Source organism: Cibotium barometz, chromosome 32, assembly GCF_041138505.1.
Source record: "Cibotium barometz isolate CiBa-2024 chromosome 32, ASM4113850v1, whole genome shotgun sequence".
Classification (NCBI taxonomy): domain Eukaryota; kingdom Viridiplantae; phylum Streptophyta; class Polypodiopsida; order Cyatheales; family Cibotiaceae; genus Cibotium; species Cibotium barometz.
The window spans coordinates 46,800,687-46,825,140 of NC_141077.1; the positions used below are offsets into that span (position 1 = coordinate 46,800,687).

At 47.5% G+C, this 24,454-nt stretch overlaps 1 protein-coding gene across 3 annotated transcripts in view; it reads left to right on the top strand.

The window, feature by feature from the left end:
* The window catches only part of LOC147620261 (Glyceraldehyde-3-phosphate dehydrogenase-like family protein), an 82,132-nt gene that overhangs the window by 50,702 nt on the left and 6,976 nt on the right, over window positions 1-24,454 (top strand). Inside the window, exon 11 of one of the 3 annotated variants that reach the window (XM_086772447.1) lies at window positions 5,494-5,639. The exons of the other annotated variants lie outside the window; for them this stretch is intronic. Coding sequence (XP_086628573.1) covers window positions 5,494-5,527 — 34 coding nt within the window. The 3' untranslated portion in view covers window positions 5,528-5,639. Of the gene's footprint in view, window positions 1-5,493; window positions 5,640-24,454 lie in introns of those variants that run through there. 3 annotated transcript variants of the gene reach the window in all.

Consider the following 24,454-nt stretch of genomic DNA (forward strand, 5'->3'; position numbering starts at 1 on the left):
CACCAATTGTTGTAACCTTTTTGGTCTCATAGGTCATTTTGGTCTTTTGAAGACGTTAATATATCATTTCATTTCATTTGCATTCTCCTAGTAGTAGAGCTCCATCCCCTGCACACCCAGATTCAGCTTTTTTGTTCATTACTTTTTCATTTTGTTGGGATGACAGAGGATACCCCATACAGGTACTCCGATTTGTCTCATAGGTCGAGTTCGGTCTTTTGGAAGACGTTAATAAAATCTCTCTCTCTCTCTCTCTCTCTCTCTCTCTTTTACTTTCCATTCCATGATGAGATATGCCATGGACATTATTGTATCACTTTGGTCTCATAGGCCCATTGGGTCTTTAGTAGACGCTTATTATATCTTTCTTTCTTTCAGGCAGAGTCCAAGCTCCAGGCAGACTATCCGATATGGTGACCAGCACGATAGGGGTGAAGCAGGGATGCCCGCTATCGCCCACCCTCTTTGGATTGTACATTGATGCGGTCTCTGATTATGTAGACAGATTGGGAGGCCCAGGGGCATACCTGGCAGGGGTATTGATACCCATCTTGTTATATGCTGATGATATTGTTCTAATCTCAGACTCTCCAGAGGGATTACAGAGACACCTCGATGCATTACAGGCTTTGTTGGCGGATAGAGATCTAACAGTGAACCTTGGGAAAACCAAGGTTATGGTGTTTAACACCACACAGGCATGGGTGACGAGATCAGAGCCTTAGTTCACTTTCCGAGGGGAGCCAGTTGAGTACGTCAAGTCATATGTCTACTTGGGAGTTACTTTCATAGGACCGCGTTTCTCCCTGAAGGAGGCAGCAGCAGCTAGATTAGCTCGAGGGCATGCAGCCTTGGGGGCACTTGAGAGGCAGTGTGCACACATATAGTTTCAGGAGCCACGCATCAAATTGTGGCTATTTGATATGCTTGTCACACCGACCCTCCTGTACGGAGCTCCAATTTGGGGGCTTAGCATACATCACAGATCTCACAGAGGGACGAATGAGGGATAGAGGCAAATGGAGAGACCACTGATTATGATGATTGCCCGCATGATTCGGAGCAAATCATCAGTACCACATGAGATTGTTCGGGCTGAGCTGGGTGCCGCACCAATAGTGACCGAGGCCCTATTCCAGGCAGTTACCTTTTTACAGCGGCTATGGGAGCTCCCTCAGCAGAGGTATTCCCAATTGGCATTGACCTCATCCATACAGTCGGCAGAGGATGGAGATACTCATTGCTGGTACGCTCAAATGAGATCATGGTTTGACCTTCATGGTTTGCGGATAGAGGATGTACACCTATCACATGGGATACGTTGTGCCATTGGACAGATCCGGACCTCATCACACCAGCTGCGGATTGAGACTGGGCGATATGTGCATCAGATCTTGGATGACTGCATTTGTCAGATCTTGGATGACCGCATTTGTCAGCTATGCTACCAGGAGGCAGAGACAAAGGAGAACTACATTTGCTGATGTACAGTCTATTATGAGATCCGAGGGAGATATCACTGCCTCTTCCGAGAGGGTTTTGGGCCATTACGCAAGGTCATGGAGTTTGAGGATCAGAGATGCCTGGGATTGTTCCTACTTGAGCTCAAGAGACACAGAGAGACCCTCTTGGCAAACAGGAGACCGAAATATTCCAGCCCAATGGATAACCCAAATGGTGCACTATCTCATGAGGTTGGCATATAATTCCCGGCCACAAGAAACCATGCCAATTTGCTTGTTTGAGAGGCAACAAAGTAGACTTCCAAAATTTGAATGCTTGCATGAGACATTGCATATCATCTCTCGTGTTTTTTTGGAAAAAAGAAAGAGTCATCAACATAGGCTTGAGCAATGAGATTGTCTCCAGAAGGCAATTTTAGACCATGAACATGATCTTGTTTAGAGAGCACATCCATATAAACAAGGAGAGGATGAGTAGCGATAGCATACAACAATGCACGCAAAGGGCATCCTTGCCTTACTGAGTGACCCAATACCCATTGAGAAGACAATCCTTTTCCTAGGATACAACGAGTTGTGCTATCTTTGTACAGCTAGTAAATAACATTCTGCATTTTAGTGCCAAAACCAAGCTTTTGCATAGCCATAGAAATGTAATTCCATTGAATTGTGTCAAAAGCCTTGGCCTTGGTTAGTGTATTTGGCATTTCCAATACCCACATAAGCATTACAAATATTGTTTGTGATTTGTCGTGGAGGGACAAATCCATATTGTGCGGGGTGCAAGCCTTTAGGTAGGATTTTTGACAATCTATTAGCAAGCATTTTGGTATTGATATTGTAGATTACTGGCATTAATGTATTAGGCAGCCAATCTGATAGGTTTGTACAGAGATATCTTTTAGGCACGAGTTTTACAAGTCCCTCTTGCCACAATGAGGGCATAATGCCTTCTATCCAGGATTGGTTCCTCATGAGTAAAAAGAGGGTTTGCAAGTTGATCCCAGAATTGCAAAAAAAAAAACTGTATTGTTAAACCAATCCAACCATTTCCATCTTCCCAAAGATTTAACCGCCTTATTCAATTCACATTTAGTAAAAAGCATTTCCAATTGATCAGCTTGCTCATTATCCATAATCGCATGAACATGAGACAACAATTCTGCATGAGCTTGCATCACAGTATGAGACATTTGATCCGGAGCAGCAAAAGCATGGCGAAAATGAGATACACATTCAAATTCCAATTGATACAAGTTTTGAGTCCATTAACCATTGGATTTTTGTGTTTTGGTAATACATTGCTTTCATTTTAGCTGCATGTAAGCTTTTTAAAAAAGCTTTCGAAGAACATCCATTATCTAGAAGAGGTTTTTGTCTGGACCTGACTTGCCATTTATGCAGCTTCCTTTGATCATTGTTTGCCGTCATGTGCTTAGCATGCTTTAAACGTTCTTCTTCTTCATGAGAAAGAGTACATGCATGGCTTAATTCTTCAAGTTGCTAGATGTCTTGCTTGGCCATAAGAATCTGTTGTCTCCCTATGCCCATATATCATTTTGCACATAGTTTGCATGCGATGTGCAAAATGGTACCAAGCAATATCTATGTCTTCATAGATCTCAGCTTGAAGAGGATCAATAACATCTGCAACCATATCTTGATATAGTTGATGAGAAAGATATCTAATATTTACCAAACAAAGTCGCTTAACAAACAACTGGACATCATCAAATGTGAGATCAAAATCCAACCCCAGCCATACAGGTGCGTGAACAAAAAGTTGTAATGTATGATCCACCCACATTTGGCAAGGAATGGGATCAGCATGGTCAGCATGTAATAGATACCATCTGTCTAATCTCGCTTTGTAACCTGTAAACAAATTATGATGAAAGGTGAAGCCCTTTTTGTGAGGACAAACAGCTTTCCATATATCCATAATGTCCATGCTTCTAATTACATGCTGCCAGCTAACCCTTTCCATAGCTATCATGTGAGTGGTTCCACGAGTATTATCATCCCGGGAAGGAGAGTTGTTGAAGTCTCCGTAGAGAAAAGCATTTGTCAACCAAGGATAACTGGCAGTCTTATCCCATAAAAGCGCTCTCTTGGCAGAGACTGTGGGAGCATATAGTGCACCAATCTCATAAATCTGCCCACTTGGCAAACATTGAACAATGAGCAATCTGCCATAAGCTACATCAGGATTCAGTTCATGTCTAATCAAAAGGCAAACAAGCACTAGAGTAATTCTACACTCCGCTATGATATATGCAATAGCCTTGAAAGAAACCTATCTTTCCTACCAAGGCATGCTTAGTATGTGCCTGTAAACAAAACACATCCAGTTTTTGTAGTATATACATAATCCCATAACATACGCCATTTTCTAGGATCACTAAGACCTTGTATATTATATGTTAAAAAACTGATAGAAGCATTCATGAGGATATACAAGAAGTTGGGTGGGCATTTGTCCTCTTGTAAATTATGCAAAATCTGAAGAGACATATCTACATCCTCCTGTAGATTATGCAAAATCTGAACACCTCATTTTGCTATCTGGCTCCTTGAAAAACCAGCATCAACATCTATGGAGGATGAGGCTTTATTAAGAGCAAGTGGATCAACCCAATCTGAAGCTGTCTTGGGCTTTGGGAGATATCTTTTTTGGGATGGAGAGTCTGCCAGCTTTCATTGTTTGAAACCCCTTTATCTCAAGGCATGTTGTTTTTGACATTAGTTTTCTGTTGACCATTTCCAGATTGAGTGATAGTGACTTTACCTCTTGTCTGCATAACTTGATTTACATTAACTCTTGTAGCATCGGATTTCCCGGCAGACATCAGAGGAGGTTGAATCGAATATGCCGGGGGTTGTAAAGCCATATTTGGACAATCGGTAGAGTAGTGTCCAAACTTACCACAGCGGAAACAGGCTCCAACAAATGCTCCCCATTTTAAAGCATAAAATCTTTCTCCCATATGCACTTCTCCTACATCATATCCAATGGATTCAAGCTTTGTCTTATCTATATCCTAGAGTACACAAAAGCGATTCTAGTGCTTGTCACAAACGGAGGGCAAATAACTGTTCCCAATTGATTGGATATGTAAGGCAACGCATTTCTATATAATGCCGGAAAGTCAACTTCCGCCCAGACATGACACGATGACACAGCATTGACTGATAATTAGTAGTTGGAGACCACGAGAGCACATTCACCATCTGTGTTCCATAAAACAAAGGGTCTCTTTTTGGTGTCTGCAAGTTTCAAAATAACTTCATAGAAACCTCTAGTAGCGTAGTAGTTGTAGCACACCGTTCCCTCCGGAACTCCTACCATGCGTGCCATCTCCAGTAGCCCTGTTGTCCTTGCTATCCTTGGGGGGTGGGGGTGGGGAGCAAGCATATGGATAGTGCACGGTGGAGTGCCTAGCCAAGCAGAGCCACAGGGCCTTACAAGGGAAACCCCACTTTTCGGACCCCTTTGCCACAGTTGCACCCACACCTCTATTCGCGCCTGACCTTTGGCCCTCTCGCTCCCGCACCCTCTCCTCACTGTCTAGCTTCTGCATCAACATTGATCTCCTATGCCACTCGCATCTACTACTTCTTCGTCGGCCTTGCTTAGACGTTTTCTATCAAATAATTTTCACTGCTCCCTATACTGTTGTTTTCAATACACTTGCAGGTGTCTTCCTTAAGGTGAGCTACTCGCAGCCTAAAGGCTGCATCAGTGGGTACTCTATTTGCAGTGTGTTGGACAAGTAGCATTTGGTGGGGACATTATACTTTTTTCTAGGCAAAAATGGCTGAGACAATGATGTATTTGGAATGCTTGGTGCTAAGGATAAGTTGGATGGGACCAACTATCCACTGTGGTCATACATGATGAGACATGTACTTGTTGCCAAAGGCTTTTGAAATTTGGTGATTGGACTTGAGGCACGCCCTGCCTCATCAGCACGTTGGCATTCTACTACAAGTCCTTTGGAGGGTGATATTGTGTCTACTTTTATGGCAGATCCTACACCCCTTTCTACTGCGGAGCAAGCTAGATGGGATGGCAAAGATGCCAATGCACATGCTTTAATAGCATTGTCTATGAAGAGAAGCATAATTCCTCATTTTCGCTCATGTAAGACTGCAAAGGAGGCTTGGGATGTGCTTGTAGCGCTTTACCAGGTACGCAATGCACACACTTATCTTTTGTACTTGATACACATTTTATTATTAAGCAATCTACATCAAGTTGTGTGCTCTCTTCCCTCTCACGCTTCTGTGCATTTCCACGACAGTGTGTGTGCGCCGTGCGCATTGCCATTATTGTTGCATTCCCGACCCCAACATTTAGTATCAGAGCATATGAATGAGGGAGATTCGCTGGATGGTTTTCTCACGAAAATCAAAGATTTAAAGGAGCAGCTTGCAAGTGTGCAGATGAAAGAAGTGGTGGCAGATGTGTGGAGAATGGTGGTGAGGTCAGGTAGGTGGACAACAGGATCCATATCTTGGAGTTGGTTGGAGTAAACATGGTCAAGCTCATGATAAAAATGGACATGGGTGTAATGTAAGATGGGTGGTGGTGGTGTACAAGTAAGAGTGAAAGAGGGGTAGGCATGTTCAACTTCAAAGGGGAGTGGTGGGATGGAGAAGTGGGGGAGAAGCTGTGCCAAAGCTGAATATCCCATCAAGTAATCCATGGTGCTGGTACCTCTTGAGTAAGGGAAGGAGGTGAGGGTGTCGAAGGAGGGCCATCGAGACATCCCGTTATAGATAACAAGACCATGTGCAGCTCCCAACTCTAAGAAATGTCTCCCATGCACCATCCTGTGATGATCATCATTGTAACCCCATGTGAATGATGCCCAGTTCCTTTAGTTTGATAGGGTCATCCAGATCAAGTAGTGGGACCTGGTGACTCCCTGTCTTGGCGTTGAAGTCCTCGAGCAGGACGACTTCCCGCACCTGTGAGAACTCCTTAATATCCCCATATAATGGTAAGTACAATGATTGGCCATGTTGTGTGGCGTACGGGGAGTGGCGCGATGCAAAATAACACACAGAAATGTGGATGACTCTATCCCCAGTAAGTTGTATCCGCACCCAAAGATACCGTGCATCCTCGTCCTTCCCCACGATGCTGAGAATCTGTCAAAGGTGGGGTCTACTAGAGAGAGAGAGAGAGAGAAAGAAAGAAAGAAAGATTTTATTAACGTCTTCCAAAAGACCGAACTCGGCCTATGAGACAAATCAGTGTACCTGTGTGGGGTATCCCCTGTCATCCCAACACAAAGTGGGACCATCATCATCATACAACCTATGGAGCTAAGCTCCCTGTAGGGGGAGGGGGCCATCAAGGATATTGAGCATGGGGTTAGCCTATAGAAGGCTCTGCAAATCCGCCGGGCGTGGGAAGGTGGCTCTGTGCCTCTCCAAGATCTCTTCAAGCTGGGGCTGATGTCTGTGTTGCTTTGCGAGGTCCAAGGAGTCTAGGGCATCGGGCTCGTTGTAGTGTCGTGGCTCGGTCTAGAGTCATACCAAAGTGTGGTCTTGCGGGGGGTCGGGCACTCAAGAATGTGTGGCTCAATGAGACTGTGGGTATGTCATCCTTGGCTGGCGGGGGGTCCTCTCATGGTCCGAAGAACTGAGGGATGGTCGCTTGGGGCTGGGGTGGATGTCTCCCATGGGGTCTCGACTCCGTAATCAGTGAGTCTCTCTAGCAATGAATCTCTAGTAGGAAGAGGCCTAGGCACTGTTGATCTGGGTAATCCATGATCCTCGATAAGGATCCAAACCCCTCTCTGAAGAGACAGTGGAACCTCCCTAGAATCTCATAACATATGGTGCCCTTGCATATGAAGTGCTCTTTTGACTCGACTCCCAGTGGCACATAGTGCATATTCTCTCCTACCTAATGAGGTAGGTACCTAGCTCTCCCTATCTCTATTCTCAAGCGGTGCAATGACACCCGCAACTAGACCACTGCAATCCACATGGCATGTGACATGTATATGTCAAGATATCTGGCCCTTAGTATGAAACCATCCTCTGTAAGCCTCATGAAAGTATCCATGTAGTACTGTCATTTGTGTGAGAGTGGCTCATGTGTTGTGATCCAGGTACCCTATATGTATAGTCCCAGTAAGTCATATCTGATTACCCAGTTCTTGTCATCGCGAGAGAGCCTGATGAATGGGGAGTTCGGGTCATACTGGAAGGCGATCCATTGTGAGTGCTTGCCTCGTGAACCAGGTGCATACTCGGCTATATCGTGACTCGTGCCCATCTGCTGGCTAGCTGATGTGAGGACTGTAGGGCGAGCCTCGGGAGTCTGCAGGGGACCATGGCACTGATCCTGTGAATATATGTGACTGTCTGGAAGTGTGCCTCTACTACCATGGGTGCTGCAGCAAACTACACCAAGGTAATATCATGTGGGACCGATGGTTTACTGCGTATAATACGGGAGAGCATCATGAACTGGGGCCTCTCTATCTTTGGCCATTTGGTCGCTGTAAGATCAGGTGCCCAAAAGGGTGCTCCATACATCAATGCCGGAGTGACCAAGGTGTCAAATAGCCACATCTTGGTCCTCGGCTCCTGGAAGTGGGCCTAGAAGCACGGTCTCTCCATGAGAGCAAGGGAAGCATACCCTCGCATCAGTCTAGCCTCTACAGCATGGCTCATCGAGAAGACCAGTCATGTCAAAGTGACTCCCAAGTACACATGAGTGTGCAATCTCCACTGGGCTGCCCATGTAAGTGAAACTCAGTCGAGATGTGAAAAGAGATAATGTGTTGAAGACCATAACCTTGGTTTTCCCAAGGTTTACTGTGAGATCGCGTTGTGCACAAAAGTCCTGTATTATGTCAAGGTGCCTCTTGAGAGCCTCTAGAGAATCTGCAATAAGCACAATGTCATCAGCATAAAGTAGTATGGAGACAAGGATGCCTGCTAGTGATACACCTCCTCCCCCTCCGCTATCAATGAAAACGGAAATCTCATCAATGTAGAGACCAAAGAGAGTGGGAGACAGTGGGCATCCTTGCTTCACTCCAATGGTACTAGAGATCTCCTCTAATAATCCTCCTGGGCATCTCACCCGCCCTTTGACCAACTCATGGTCCTATGATCTACGGTTTTTGAGTCTTCGGATGGATCGGGCTACCATATCGGGTGTGAAGAAGGTGGATGTGATGGGACATGGATGTGATGGTGGTGGGATGGGGGGGCTGATTTGGTACTTCATACAGGGATCATGCATATGTGTGCCATATGGATGGAGATGTGATGGGTGTGGGTGGGCGTTTCTCTTAGATTTTCTTCCAGCCCTCGGTACAATTGACATCTTTGAGAGATTGGTTTAAGTCCTTGTATTGGCTCTTAACATGTGCTTGTTTCTTACGTCCGGTGTGTATTGGTTAATCCTTTGAGCATCTATGATCTCGCTCTCGGATTTGGCCAATTCCAACCTCATGTAGGAGATGCTCACATGTTGTGCAGCATTCCTCGTCATACCAATCGTTCTGGGGCATGTTGCCGGTCAGGGATCTGGCGGTCGATTGGCTGGTAGATGGAAATGCGGCTATGGTAGAGGTGTGTAAGATTGCGGTGAGCTGAGAGGTGAGGTCGGCTAGTGGGAGATTGGGGTCTACATATGTTAGATGTCGGTAGAGATGGTCGGAGTAAGTCAAGTCCCCATCATGGTGGAAGTGAACGTGGGTGTAGTGGGAGATGGGCGGTGGTGGTGGTGAGGATGGTCGGGAAAACCTGAGGCTGAAAAGGGGGAGAGAGAGAGAGAGAGAGAGAGAGAGAGAGAAAGAAAGAAAGAAAGAAAGAAAGTTAGATTAACGTCTACGGAAGACCCCAAGGGCCTATGAGACCAAAAGTAATACAATGGTACCATGGATATACTGAGCCATGGAAAACTGAAAGAAAAAGTAAAATGAAAACATCTGAAAAGAGAGAGAGAGAGAGAGAGAAAGAAAGAAAGAAAGAAAGATTTTATTAACGTCTTCCAAAAGACCGAACTCGGCCTATGAGACAAATCGGAGTACCTGTATGGGGTATCCTCTGTCATCCCAACAAAATGAAAAAGTACTGAATAAAAAAGCTGAATCTGGGTGTGCAGGGGATGGAGCTCTACTACTAGAAGAATGCAAAGCTATATGCATGGAGTATACAATCATGATATGCAACCTAGCTAGCTCCATCCTTTACCATACTGGGGGTATAAAATGGTATACATCAGTGAAGGGGGTGTCCACAGCTCCCTGAAGAACATGCCTGGGTGTGCTCTGAAGCGAGCCAGTCGCTCCGCACCCTCTCTGTGAAACTGAGCTCTGATCTCTGTCATCTCTCTCTGGTATAGGCGTGGTGTCCGAAAGCCAGGTGTCCTCTGTCTCCTGCGGGCTCTAAGTGTCTCTGCTCTCTGGAGAGTAATTCCCTGCCGTGTAGGGGCTGGGAGGGGTATGGATCTCTGAAAAAATGTAGTAATCTGTGTCTGTCGCCCCCCCTCTGGAGCTGTCTGAGCCTGTAATAATGTCTCTCTGTGGCGCTGTATGTCTAGAATGTATCTCCCCAGTATGCGCTGGTCTGCTGCCTCAAAGATCTGGCGTAGGGAATGTGGCTCTCTGAATAAAATGGGATATCTCTCTCTGATGGCTGTATATGCTCTGCATCTGCATACATAATGCTCCTCACTCTCCACCTCCTCTCTGCACAATCTGCATACCCTCTCCTCTCGGGGGATCCGTGCTGCTCTGCCAGTCTCAATCTCCAATCGGTGTGATGAAACTCTGAGCTGACCAATAGCCACTCGGGAGCCGTGTGGTAAAAAGCCCTCCATGTATCTAGGCCTCTCTATAAATCCATCATCAGTGATACTCATGAAATGATCTCTGTAGTATAGCATCTTCGGTGGCAGAGGCTGTGTAGGCGATATCCATGTCTCTCGTGTATAGAGCTGCCATAGATCCTGTCTCAATACTCTGTTCCTCTCACTATGAGAGAGACGGATATGTGGTGCATCCCTGTCATACTGGAACGGTGGTAGATGATCCATGTCTAGGCCATGCTGTGAGAACCAATGTGTGACCTGTGCATACCATGATCCTCTGTCTCCTGCCTCAGCCAACTGTCTAGATGCCTGAAAAGCTCTGTATGATAATCTGTCCTGTGGCATCTCTCTGAATCTGTCTGGCAGGCATATAGTCTGAAATATGGCCTCTACCATCATAGGAGGCGCAGCAAACTCTGCTCGGATAATGTCATGAGGTACTGACGGTTTGCTGCGTATCATGCGTGCCATCACGAGGGCCTGTGGTCTCTCTATCTGTGTCCACCAATGGGTAGCAAGGCCTGGCGCCCATACTGCTGCTCCATACATCAATGCCGGTGTGACTAATGTGTCAAATAGCCACCCCTTCGTCCGGGGCTCCTAAAAATGCGCCTGGTGGCACTGTCTCTCTAGCATAGCCAATGCTGCATATCCCCGTGTCAATCTAGCTCTGGCTGCTGAACCCATGGTAAAGCGTGTGGCTGCTGCAGAGAAGGTAACCCCTAGGTACACGTATGATGTCACCACCTCCACCTGGCATCCTGCGAGAGTGAATGTCAGCTGACTCCTGCCCTGTCTCGATGTATGAAAGACCATAACCTTGGTTTTCCCAAGGTTCACAGTAAGACCCCTCTGTGTGCAGAAATCATCGAGTGCATGTAGATGCTGCTGTAGACCACCTGGGGACTCAAACACTAATACAATATCATCAGCATAGAGCATAATATGTACTGAGGTACCTGCTAAATCAACTCCATCTCCGCCTCCCCGTGTAATGAAGTCAGCCACCTCATCAATGTATAACCCAAATAGCGTGGGGGAAAGTGGGCATCCTTGCTTCACACCAATGGTGCTAGCAATAGTCTCGGACATACCTCCTGGACATCTGACTCGCCCAAAAACCTGCTCATATAATGCATAGATACCCCATGTCATATCTGCTGGTATGCCAAGAGACTGCAGGCGCTGAAAGAGCCTCTCTCGTGGTACTGTGTCAAATGCCTTGCGGAAATCCACAAAGCAGCAATAGAGCTTTCTCTTCCTCACTCTGGCCTGATCAATCATACATCTCAAAGTGAATACATGGTCAGTGGTAGAGAAAGCTCTCCTGAAGCCTGCCTGCCCTGATGAGCGTAAACCTGCTCGCTCAGCATATAAGCTAAGCTCTTGCTCCAGCACTGCACCATAGAGTTTGGCCAGCACGTGGCCAACCATAACTGTCCTGTAGTTGCTCGGATCGAGCATATCCCCTGTTTTGTGAATCGGCACAATGGTGTGCATCGTCCACTCCGCAGGCAAACCCTCTGCTAGTGCCCTATTAAACAGGTGTGCAAGAAAAGGAGCTAAAGAATCTACTGCATATATGAGATGCTCACCCTGCAGGCCCATATGGTCAGCGGCCCGTCCATGCTGTAGGCGGCGAATAGCTTCCTGCACCATCGAGTGGGTAAAGAAGCTAGCTGTGGTAGGTCGAGGCACCTGTGGCTGAGGTATAGGTGGCTGTTGTGGGGCATGGTATAGACCCTCTGCATATGTGTGCCATGTCTGTGGGTCTGCAATAGGTGTCGGGGTCCGGGGCTCTCTGAAGTGTCGCCATGAGACAGGGCTATCTCTACTCATGAAGAAATGAAAGATCTCTAGCTCCTGTGTCTCTGCGAAGGCCCGCCTTTTGCGGCGAGTAAGTCTATATTAACGTCCTTTAGAAAGAAAGAAAACTATATTAACGTCCTTTAGAGGCCACATCTGACCTATAGGACTAATCAGATACATCATGTGATTACATTCCACTTCGGGGGCAACAAAATGAAAATAGAGATAAAACTAAAAATAGTTCAAATTCCCTACATGACCGTAGGAGAATCCTAGATAACATGAAGGATTTCTCTAGCAGCTACTCTTCATTACTACCATGTTTGGTTGTCCTGAAATCTGCAATAACAGCTCTACCTCTACGGTAGACTGCCCATCTTGTTTCCTTGCTTCGTATACTTTATTGAGTTCTTGTTTCCTGTTTTTTAGTTGTGTGGCTGTGAGTTCATCCGCCATCCACACCTTCATTCCCTTAAGTGACCTTGTTTGCTTCATGACTTTAATTTTGTCTTTCATATCTGCGTACCTCAAAACCACATGTTTTCCTTTGATTGCCACTGAGGGATCTCCAATGTCGATGAAAGAGATAGCTCTGCACAGCTTTCTTTGTAGAATCTCGCATTCTGGGACATAAGTATCATTCGTAATCTCCTCGTCCTCTAATACCTCCACCTGTTCCCAACCCTCTGACAAACCACCCACCCTAATTTCTTTTGCAATCCATTGCTGCTCGTTCTCTTCATTAATCTGTGATATTACTTCTTTAATGAGAATTTCTTTAGGCTGTGGATCAAGTAAATTTACTTGTGTGATTTCCTCCCTGTTTTCTTTTTCGTGTTGTTGTTCCTTAATCTGTTTCTCCAGGGTTGAAAGATGTTGTTTTGTCTGATGTAGTTCATTTTGCAAGGCTGAATTTGTTTGCTGAAAATGTTGAATCATGCTCAGGAGGTACCGCTCCCATGGTGATGGTTTTTCATTGGGTTTGGTAGGAGGGGAGATAAGGGTTTCGGAGAAGGTTTTCTTGTTGGCCATGTCAAACTGCTGGACTGTTTGAGAGGTTGCTCTTCACGAACCCCAACCCCATGAGGTGCAAGCCCTTACCTGCTTGGAGGTGGGTTACAACCCTACCCTACAACTAAGGTGCAATAGGTGCACAGGTGCGTATGTGAGTACCAGGAGAGATGGGCAACGGGAAAGAGAGAGAGAGAGAGGGAGAGTTATGTTGCTGCCTTAGGGGCCTGAGCAAGGGCGGGTGGGTAAAGAGCGTCGGTAAAGAGGGCGCACAGAAGCGAAGAGAGGGCCTGAGCAAGGGCGGGTGGGTAAAGAGGGCGCACAGAAGCGAAGAGAGGGAGAAAGAAAGAAAGAAAGAAAGATTTTATTAACGTCTTCCAAAAGACCGAACTCGGCCTATGAGACAAATCGGAGTACATGTATGGGGTATCCTCTGTCATCCCAACAAAATGAAAAAGTACTGAATAAAAAAGCTGAATTTGGGTGTGTAGGGGATGGAGCTCTATTACTAGGAGAATGCAAAGCTATATGCATGGAGTATACAATCATGATATGCAACCTAGCTAGCTCCATCCTGTACCATACTGGGGGTATAAAATGGTAAACATCAGTGAAGGGGGTGTCCACAGCTCCCTGAAGAACATGCCTGGGTGTGCTCTGAAGCGAGCCAGTCGCTCCTCACCCTCTCTGTGAAACTGAGCTCTGATCTCTGTCATCTCTCTCTGGTATAGGCGTGGTGTCCGAAAGCCAGGTGTCCTCTGTCTCCTGCGGGCTCTAAGTGTCTCTGCTCTCTGGAGAGTAATTCCCTGCCGTGTAGGGGCTGGGAGGGGTATGGATCTCTGAAAAAATGTAGTAATCTGTGTCTGTCGCCCCCCCTCTGGAGCTGTCTGAGCCTGTAATAATGTCTCTCTGTGGCGCTGTATGTCTAGAATGTATCTCCCCAGTATGCGCTGGTCTGCTGCCTCAAAGATCTGGCGTAGGGAATGTGGCTCTCTGAATAAAATGGGATATCTCTCTCTGATGGCTGTATATGCTCTGCATCTGCATACATAATGCTCCTCACTCTCCACCTCCTCTCTGCACAATCTGCATACCCTCTCCTCTCGGGGGATCCGTGCTGCTCTGCCAGTCTCAATCTCCAATCGGTGTGATGAAACTCTGAGCTGACCAATAGCCACTCGGGAGCCGTGTGGTAAAAAGCCCTCCATGTATCTAGGCCTCTCTATAAATCCATCATCAGTGATACTCATGAAGTGATCTCTGTAGTATAGCATCTTCGGTGGAAGAGGCTGTGTAGGCGATATCCATGTCTCTCGTGTATAGAGCTGCCATAGATCCTGTCTCAATACTCTGTTCCTCTCACTATGAGAGAGACGGATATGTGGTGCATCCCTGTCATACTGGAATGGTGGTAGATGATCCATGTCTAGGCCATGCTGTGAGAACCAATGTGTGACCTGTGCATACCATGATCCTCTGTCTCCTGCCTCAGCCAACTGTCTAGATGCCTGAAAAGCTCTGTATGATAATCTGTCCTGTGGCATCTCTCTGAATCTGTCTGGCAGGCATATAGTCTGAAATATGGCCTCTACCATCATAGGAGGCGCAGCAAACTCTGCTCGGATAATGTCATGAGGTACTGACGGTTTGCTGCGTATCATGCGTGCCATCACGAGGGCCTGTGGTCTCTCTATCTGTGTCCACCAATGGGTAGCAAGGCATGGCGCCCATACTGCTGCTCCATACATCAATGCCGGTGTGACTAATGTGTCAAATAGCCACCCCTTCGTCCGGGGCTGCTGAAAATGCGCCTGGTGGCACTGTCTCTCTAGCATAGCCAATGCTGCATATCCCCGTGTCAATCTAGCTCTGGCTGCTGAACCCATGGTAAAGCGTGTGGCTGCTGCAGAGAAGGTAACCCCTAGGTACACGTATGATGTCACCACCTCCACCTGGCATCCTGCAAGAGTGAATGTCAGCTGACTCCTGCCCTGTCTCGATGTATGAAAGACCATAACCTTGGTTTTCCCAAGGTTCACAGTAAGACCCCTCTGTGTGCAGAAATCATGGAGTGCATGTAGATGCTGCTGTAGACCACCGGGGGACTCAGACACTAATACAATATCATCAGCATAGAGCATAATATGTACTGAGGTACCTGCTAAATCAACTCCATCTCCGCCTCCCCGTGTAATGAAGTCAGCCACCTCATCAATGTATAACCCAAATAGCGTGGGGGAAAGTGGGCATCCTTGCTTCACACCAATGGTGCTAGCAATAGTCTCGGACATACCTCCTGGACATCTGACTCGCCCAAAAACCTGCTCATATAATGCATAGATGCCCCATGTCATATCTGCTGGTATGCCAAGAGACTGCAGGCGTTGAAAGAGCCTCTCTCGTGGTACTGTGTCAAATGCCTTGCGGAAATCCACAAAGCAGCAATAGAGCTTTCTCTTCCTCACTCTGGCCTGATCAATCATACATCTCAAAGTGAATACATGGTCAGTGGTAGAGAAAGCTCTCCTGAAGCCTGCCTGCCCTGATGAGCGTAAACCTGCTCGCTCAGCATATAAGCTAAGCTCCTGCTCCAGCACTGCACCATAGAGTTTGGCCAGCACGTGGCCAACCATAACCGTCCTGTAGTTGCTCGGATCGAGCATATCCCCTGTTTTGTGAATCGGCACAATGGTGTGCATCGTCCACTCCGCAAGCAAACCCTCTGCTAGTGCCCTGTTAAACAGGTGTGCAAGAAAAGGAGCTAAAGAATCTACTGCATATATGAGATGCTCACCCTGCAGGCCCATATGGTCGGCGGCCCGTCCATGCTGTAGGCGGCGGATAGCTTCCTGTACCATCGAGTGGGTAAAGAAGCTAGCTGTGGTAGGTCGAGGCTCTTGTGGCTGAGGTATAGGTGGCTGCTGTGGGGCATGGTATAGACCCTCTGCATATGTGTGCCATGTCTGTGGGTCTGCAATAGGTGTCGGGGTCCGGGGCTCTCTGAAGTGCCGCCATGAGACAGGGCTATCTCTACTCATGAAGAAATGAAAGATCTCTAGCTCCTGTATCTCTGCGAAGGCCCGCCTTTTGCGGCGAGTAAGTCTCCTCATCTCTCTCCTCGACTCCTGCTCTGTGATGGCTCCCAAGGCTCTCTGTATGCGGAGTCGTGAGTATAGGGCTCTGCACTCGTCATCGTACCATCTGTTCTGGGGCATAGTCCCAGGTCTCGCAGGCTCTCCTGAGTGTACATGATGTGGGAAGCTCTGTAATGCAGCCGTGTGTAGGAGTGATGCGAGCTGGGCTGTAATGGTATCCATAGATGCCAGGGGATCCATGAGTAGGAGCCCATCCTCTACTCTGCCAGTGTATATGTCTGCCATGTCATGTGTGAAGTAGATGGTAGTGTGTGGCGTCGGTATGTGGGGGGCTGGTGATACTGGTGATCCGGCTAGTGAAAATGCCAAGTATGTATGATCTGCCCCAATAGGACGAGGTGGAATGGAGAATGAGGTGACAAGCTGTGATGCCTCCAAAGACCCCATAATGTAGTCTACCACCGTGCCTCCGGTCCGTGTATGACCCCCATGTGGGAAGCATGTCAGCCCTCCTGATCCCGGCCACTGTAGCATCCCGTTATAAATAACGAGACGATGCCTGGCTCCCAACTCTAGTAAGTGGTCCCCATAATGTCCTCTGTCTGGTCCAGTGTCCTCTGATGCCCGACTAGCCCCTATCTCCTCTGGATCCATAGGGTGGAGGATCTCCATGTCATCATAGTCATACACCTCACACTGTCTGCTCTGTGTGTGGGCATTGAAGTCGCCCGTAAGAAATACTTCCCCTAGTGTAGAATAATGCATAATCTCCTCTGACAGACAAGTGTATGGCGAGGCTCCTATCTCCTCCTCCTGTGGCATGTCCTCTGTAATGACATAGGAGGATCCTGATGGAGAAAAGTAACATAGAGCTATGTATATAACCCTGTCCTGTGAGAGCTGTAAGCTGATCCACATGTATCTGGCCTCTGGATCCTGTGCTACCACTCTCAGTCTCCCCTGTAGCTCTCGTCTGAATAGGACTGCTACTCCCCCCGACCCTCTCGAGGTACCCTGGCGTGTGGTCCTCCTGTATGCTGACTCCCACTGGAATCCCTCTACTCGAGGTAGCCCTCTCTCTGGGCTCTGATGTGTCTCTGTCAGAAGTATGATGTCTCTCCCCACCATAACATGCTCCAGTCGTCCAGGCTGCACCCATAGTGAACCATTACAGTTCCATACTGCTATGTGTATCTCTGTCAGTGGCCTGGTCTGTGTCCCATAGGCCCCAAACCGCTAATCCATGGGCCGGCCATCAATGATGACCCGACCATCTCGATAGAAGGCCTTCTTGCCTTCTCTCCTCGCGTGTAAGACTCGTGGCATGCAAGTTCTCCTATGCTCAAGCTGCATCCTCGTGAGATCATCATCCAAGAAAATAGGAGCTCCCTCTAAACCCCGTAGTATAACCCTCTTCCTCATGAAGGTGACCCTCTCCCTCTCTCCTGCAAACTGTAGGATGAGGGCTCGCTTGCGTGTTGAGTCTTTCCCGGCTCTCCATGCTTTGGTGAAGGGGAGAGGGTGCTCTTCCTTGTAGCCGAGCTTCATGCATAGAAGCTGTCCATCTTTCTCGGGAGTGGAGTCGGGTGTCTCGGCTATACCTGTGACTCGAATGTTGAGGCGGCGGGCATGCCTCATCTTCTCCTCCTCAATGGTGGTGTGAATGATTTGGTTTTCTTCCCTTTGAGTTTCCTCTCTCACTTCTTTACGGATGTTCTTCTTCACCACCTCGACCCATCCTGACTGCTTGGCTTCGAGCTTTCCCTCCATGTCCTTTGTGATCTCCTTGGAGATCTCTTCTTTGATGGCCGTGAGAGTGTTGTCATTGATCTCCCCTTCTTCCTTCTCAGCATTCTTGATGGCTACCATTTCCACTTTCAATGCACTCACCTCCTCCTTGAGTGCCGTGTTCTCTTGTTCGAGGTTCGTGACCCGTGCTTCGAGAGCTATGATGTGCTTGTGTAGTTTGTTTTCCACCTCATTGAGGTTGGAATCGGATGTCTTCTTGTTCTCCTTGATTAATGCCTTCATTGCCATCTCGAGGGCCTCGAGTTTCTCTTGGAGACTCGGGGCCATTCCTCCAAATCACTCTGCAGTCCTTCCCACAGCAGGGAGGAGAGAGAGAGAGAGAGAGAGAGTTATGTTTCTGCCTTGGGGGCCTGAGCAAGGGTGGGTGAGGAAAGGGGCCTGAGCAAGGGTGGGTGGGGAAAGGGGCCCAGAAAATGCGAACTGGCGGGGGGCAGCAGAACAGAAAATGGCGAACTGGGCAGCGGGGGCAGAAGGGCGAAAATGGCGAACTGGGCAGCGGGGGCAGAGAGGCGAAATGCGGGCAGAGAGGCGAACTGGGCAGAAGGGCGAAAATGCGAACTGGCGGGGGCAGAGAGGCGAACTGGGCCAGAAAATGCGAACTGGCGGGGGCAGCAGAGAGGCGAACTGGGCCAGAAAATGCGAACTGGCGGGGGCAGCAGAAGGGCATAGATGGCGAACTGGGCAGCGGGGGCAGAAGGGCGAAAATGGCGAACTGGGCAGCGGGGGCAGAGAGGCGAACTGGCGGGGGGCAGCAGAAGGGCGTAAATGGCGAACTGGGCAGCGGGGGCAGAAGGGCGAAAATGGCGAACTGGGCAGCGGGGGCAGAGAGAGAGAGAGAGAGGGCGGGTGGGTAAGGAGAGCGCACAGAGAAGCGAAGAGAGGGAGAGAGAAAGAAAGAAAGAAAGAAAGAAAGTTATATTAACGTCCACAGGAGGCCGAATCCGACCTATGGGACAGCTCAGGTACATCCATTTACATTCCACTCTGGGTATCGATGCCAAAGAGGCATAAAACTGAAAAAAATATCTCAAAATGAACTCTTAAGACTCTTAAGAGTTTAAATTACAATGGGTTCTATTGCATCTAGTTCGAAATTGAGGTTCAAAATAAAAATAGCTATATTTCATCCATGGATGGATTTGCTCTTGAGGGGAGTGGGGTACGGAATTCTTTAATGATTGCTTGTCCTCCTCTGTATATTGCCCATTTGCCATTCTTTCTTGCTTCTTTAACTTTATTCAGCTCTGTTGATCTGTTCTTGAGTTGTAGTGGGGTGAGTTCATCAGCTATCCATATCTTTGTCCCTTGGAGAGACCTTGTTTGCTTCATCACTGCTATTTTCTCATTGTTGTCCATATAGGAGACTTTTGCCTGTGTACCCTTTACTATAATAGAGATAGGGTCTCCTAAGTCCACGAAGGGGACTACTTTGCTGAGTTGTGCTGTAAGTACATCTATATCTAATATGTAGTCTTCTCGAAGCTCTTGAGCTATGTCTACCCTATCCCAGCCTTGAGGAAGACCACCGACTCTGATTACCTTTTTGTTACTTTCCATTCGTTCCTTTTCTTTGACTGCTGATATGACTTCTTTAACAAAATCTTGTGAGTTAACTGAATTTACCTTTGAAACATGGTTTGTCGTTTCTGTTTGTAGTGTTGTAGGTATGGGTCCTTCTCGTGCTTCCTCTTGCTTCGTCTTCATGGCTTGCACTTGCACTTTCAGTTCGTTGATTTGTTCATCTTTCTTGATAGTCTCGTGTTTCAGTGCTGCTAATTCGCCCTGGAGTTTCTTTAGTTCTTGCATGAGAGAGAGAGAGGGCGGGTGGGAATACGGGGGCGCAGAGAGAGGTGAAGCGAAGAGGCGAAGCGAAGAGATAGCGGGTGGGTAAGGAGGGCGCTGTCGTGCCATGGCACGTCTATGGTGTGAAACCATGCATATGAGGCCATCAAATGCAAATCCAAATGCATGGGATTAAGTGCTATGACGAGTCATTATATGATGCCTGAGTACGTATGTTCATATTGTAAATGAGGTTCAATAAGACGAGCTGAGGCTGAGCCAGGTCTCGAAGCCTCTGTACATGAGTGTGGTGTGAATTATGGAGTTTTATGCTTATGGTAGACCTTGTAGTAGGGAATGCCCTTCTCAACATGTATGGAAATGTGAGAGTATGTATGATGTAAGGATTGGCTTTGAAAGAATGCCCTTTTGAGATATCGTGTCTTGGAATGCCATGATTTCTGTGCTTGCTCAAAATTGATATAATCAGAATGCTTTGGATTTTTTTTTAACTGATGCTATTGGAAGGTTGATGCCAGAAGATTTCAAGTCAGGGGAAGTTCAAACTTAGTACCTCTTTCTAAAGCTGCATTGCTGGTGCGGCGCCCCTCTCCAGTGTCTATCCAGGGGAAGTGAAGCTCTGTTAATCAGCCTTTTGAGTTCGTATCAAGCTAGCGAAAATGGTGAAGTTTACCATCGATGAGCTGAGGCGCATTATGGACAAGAAGCATAACATTAGAAATATGTCTGTGATTGCTCATGTGGATCACGGTAAAACTACATTAACAGACTCTCTGGTGGCTGCTGCTGGCATCATAGCACAAGAGGTTGCAGGAGATGTTCGCCTCACCGATAACCGTCAGGGTGAGGCAGAGCCTATAGATGGTAGTAGTTTATGCAGCTCATCAGGAGCTACGTTGACTACTGCACAAAGGTTGGCTGCATCAGCAGCTGGTGTGGAGGTTCCTCCAGACCCTTATGCAAGGGAGGCGAAGCATTTTACTGAAGTGCGAGCATTGCATAGAGATGTGCGCATTGTTTTGGAAGGGGCAGATAAGTTCAGTAATCTGATAGGCTCACTGCATTACCCGAATGGTGATGTTGCAGTGGATTTGACCCTTGAGCTTTCAAAGAATGGCCTAGCTAAAAGTAGTTGAATGGAGTGCAAAGCTGCTGGATGAAGATTCAAGACGGGCTTTAAAAAATGCAGAATTATTGGCAAAGAAGGTGGCGGCTTACGTGGAAAAACGATGGATTTTTTTAAGGGGAATATCCGAATAATAAGGAGGCGCAAGCGTATTTTTTAAATAGGGAAAATGCGATTTTTGGGCTGAAAAAGCGAGGCAAGCCCGATTTTCTGGTGGGAAAGAAATGGGAAATAGGAGAAAACCAGAAAACAGCGCAGAGGAGAATTATCATGCAGAAACGGGGAAGGGGTGTTAAAAGAAAATTCAGGACCAGAGAGCAGATGAACCAGAGATTCAAAAAAGTTGAGAATATCTTCTGTTCATGCCATGTAGGGTTTCGAATTACAGAGGAAATCAAGCTGCACCTAGTGATACGCCTCCTGAAATTTCCGACAAATGAAGGTGACTGCTGTTGAATTCATGCGAAGGCGATTCGTTGGACACTTTGGTGATAAGGCCCTCATTGCCATGGACTGAAAAGGAGCTCAAGAGAATGCGCTGCTGTTGGCTGAGCCTCAGAAGCTATGGTGTGAGTCCATAGAGTGTACAAAGAGCTCAAGCATCTTCGAAATATTAATGGTGATTGAAGCTTTAAGATCCAGGAGTCGTGGCCTTCCCAATTGTTCTATGGTGCTCATGACCAGCCTCGAGCTACCAGTATCTAGTATGTTGGTGTTTCTTTGGGGTATGCTCCAATAGGCTGAGCATTTGTTGTTGAGCTGATTTCTACCTCTTGATCTAGAGCTCGGTTGTTCTCTGCTAGTATGTGTGTTATGAATATGATGGTAATTGTGTGTGTGATTTTGGGAGTGTATGTGTGATGATGAACTTGTAACCAAGGAAGAGAAAGGGAGAATGATACTAATTTCAATGCTTAGAACTGGACATGCTCTTGATAGCAATTTACGTGCAAACATCAAGTTGAATGTGGGAATAAATTGAAGTGATTTGGCACATGTATATGTCAACAAAAATGGTGATGTCTTATGCTCCTTGAGGAGCTATCTATTTTGTTTCCTTGCTGGGATTTTGGAAGCCACTCTCACAGCCAGAAGTCCCGCGCTTTCCCAGCAACACCGCCCACGTCACGACAGCTTTGGTGAACCCGACGTGAAACTGCTGGGGTGAGAGTTAGTGGTGAAATACACAGTGCAAGCTATGGCTGAGAATCTTGAGGGTCAGGGGGTTCATTTTGACCCCGGAGTTATGCAAATGTTTCAGATGTTTACTATGTATATGCAACAGCAGCAAGCTGCTGAGAGGGGACAAATTTCCACGACCAAAGCACTGCAGTCAATTGTGAAAAAGGTGGATCAATTTGATGGTAAGGACATCACAAAGTACCTGCGCAATTACACAAAGGAAATGGAGCTAAACAGGGTGACTGAGGAGGATATGGTTCGAAGTTTTGAGCTGGTATGTGTTCCCGAAATAAGAGAGCGCATAAGAAGATTACAGACAGCACATGGTGGCAGAAATTGGGAGGAGTTCAAGCTTGCTTTAAAGGATGAATATTTCATGGAGGATTCCGAGGGGGTGACCAAACGAACTTTCTTGGAATGGGTCACAAAACCCAAAATGGGAATTTCTGCCACAGAGTTGCTAAGAGAGTTTGAGAAGCGCTATGCCCAGCTGTCAAGGATAGAGCGCACAACTTTGGACAGAGAAAAAACAGAGCTCTTCTTACAAGCAGCTGGGAAAGATCTCCAAGAGAAACTGGAAATCCTCCTTGAGGATAAGGATACAGAGCAGGGGCTAAAGAATGATTGGAATGATGTCGAGGATGCGGTCACCATGCTAGCAAAGCGGCAGCGAAGGAGGGATAAAATGGTGATGAGCTTGGCAACCCCTATAACTGCTGTTATCCCTGAGAATCTACCAAAACCAGCTGCTGCAATCCCAAAGGTAGAAGGACCGATGGATGAGCAGAAAAAGAAGGGGGGTCGTCTCCAAGGCGGAGTGCAGAGGCGAGGAAGGGCCGAGCTGGTAATACTGGGGGGGTGGATGAGCAGAAAAAGAAGGGGGGTCGTCTACAAGGCGGAGTGCAGAGGCGAGGAAGGGCCGGGCTGGTAATACTGGGGGGGTGGATGAGCAGAAAAAGAAGGGGGGTCGTCTACAAGGCGGAGTGCAGAGGCGAGGAAGGGCCGGGCTGGTAATACTGGGGGGGGGGGGGGGGGTGGATGAGCAGAAAAAGAAGGGGGGTCGTCTACAAGGCGGAGTGCAGAGGCGAGGAAGGGCCGGGCTGGTAATACTGGGGGGGTGGATGAGCAGAAAAAGAAGGGGGGTCGTCTACAAGGCGGAGTGCAGAGGCGAGGAAGGGCCGGGCTGGTGAGAAGCGAGGTTGACAACCAGAGGCGCAAGGACGCTGACAAGCTGTGGCGGCGGCAGATATACACGGGGCTAGTGTTTATGGGGACCGCCTGGGGGGTGGAACAGCTAGGAGCTCTTAGGCGCAGCTCCAAGACAAAGCCAAAGGGGGTACAGCGCTGAGGTAAGAGGAGAGCCGGCTACAAGCAGAAAGGAAGGGGGGGGGGCGTCCACGACAAGAAGAGAGGCTGCAGAGGTGTCGACTGACTGGGGTGCTTCCGGGGCAATACCCGCGCTGGTGAGTCTTCTACGTGATGGTGAAAACGCTGCTACTACTTTTTTTAGTCTTTCTGTTGTGGATGAGAACAAGGGACCAAAGGGTGCACAGCAGTCGCCAACTACATGCGAGAAGTATTATTGGAAACACCAAAGAGCTGGCCTTCGCAAGAGGTGTGGTGAAGGTTTGATGCTGGAGAAGTTATTAAATAATCCTACTTTGACAGCTCAGCCAGGCCAGGTTATATAGAAAAGATGATGAAGTGGTATGGTTTCCTTCAGAAGCACTAGAAATGAGGAGATGAGACACGGGCCCTGGTCCTTTTCTGTGGGTTGTCACAGCAACAAAAGTGAATTAATGTGCTCTGTTTGTCTCAAATGCTTTTGAAATGGTTCCATTCCAGTTCTTCCAAAATATGAGGGAATGTTGAGAGCTTTCTTTAGATGACCGCCCAAAAAGCCGTCTCTGGTTTTACTACATGTGGTTATATCAATCTTCTTTAAAACCTTAAAACCTTGGATTTTGGTTTGAACCATGATGCTTATGATGGTTTTTGGTACAACTCATATGTCTTGCTGAGATTTGGTATATAAATATCATGGTTCCAGCTTCTGCTGGTGGTGCCCCTTGATGAGATATATATTCTGTTTCCTTGCTGGGATTTGGAAGCTACTCTCACAGCCAGAAGTCTCGCACTCTCACAGCGACACCGCCCACGTCACGACAGCGCAGAGAGAAGCGAAGAGAGGGAGAGAGAGAGAGAGAGAGAGGGCGGGTGGGGATACGGGGGCGCAGAGAGAGGCGAAGCGAAGAGATAGAGGGGGGCGCACAGAGAAGCGAAGAGAGAGAGAGAGAGAGAGAGAGAG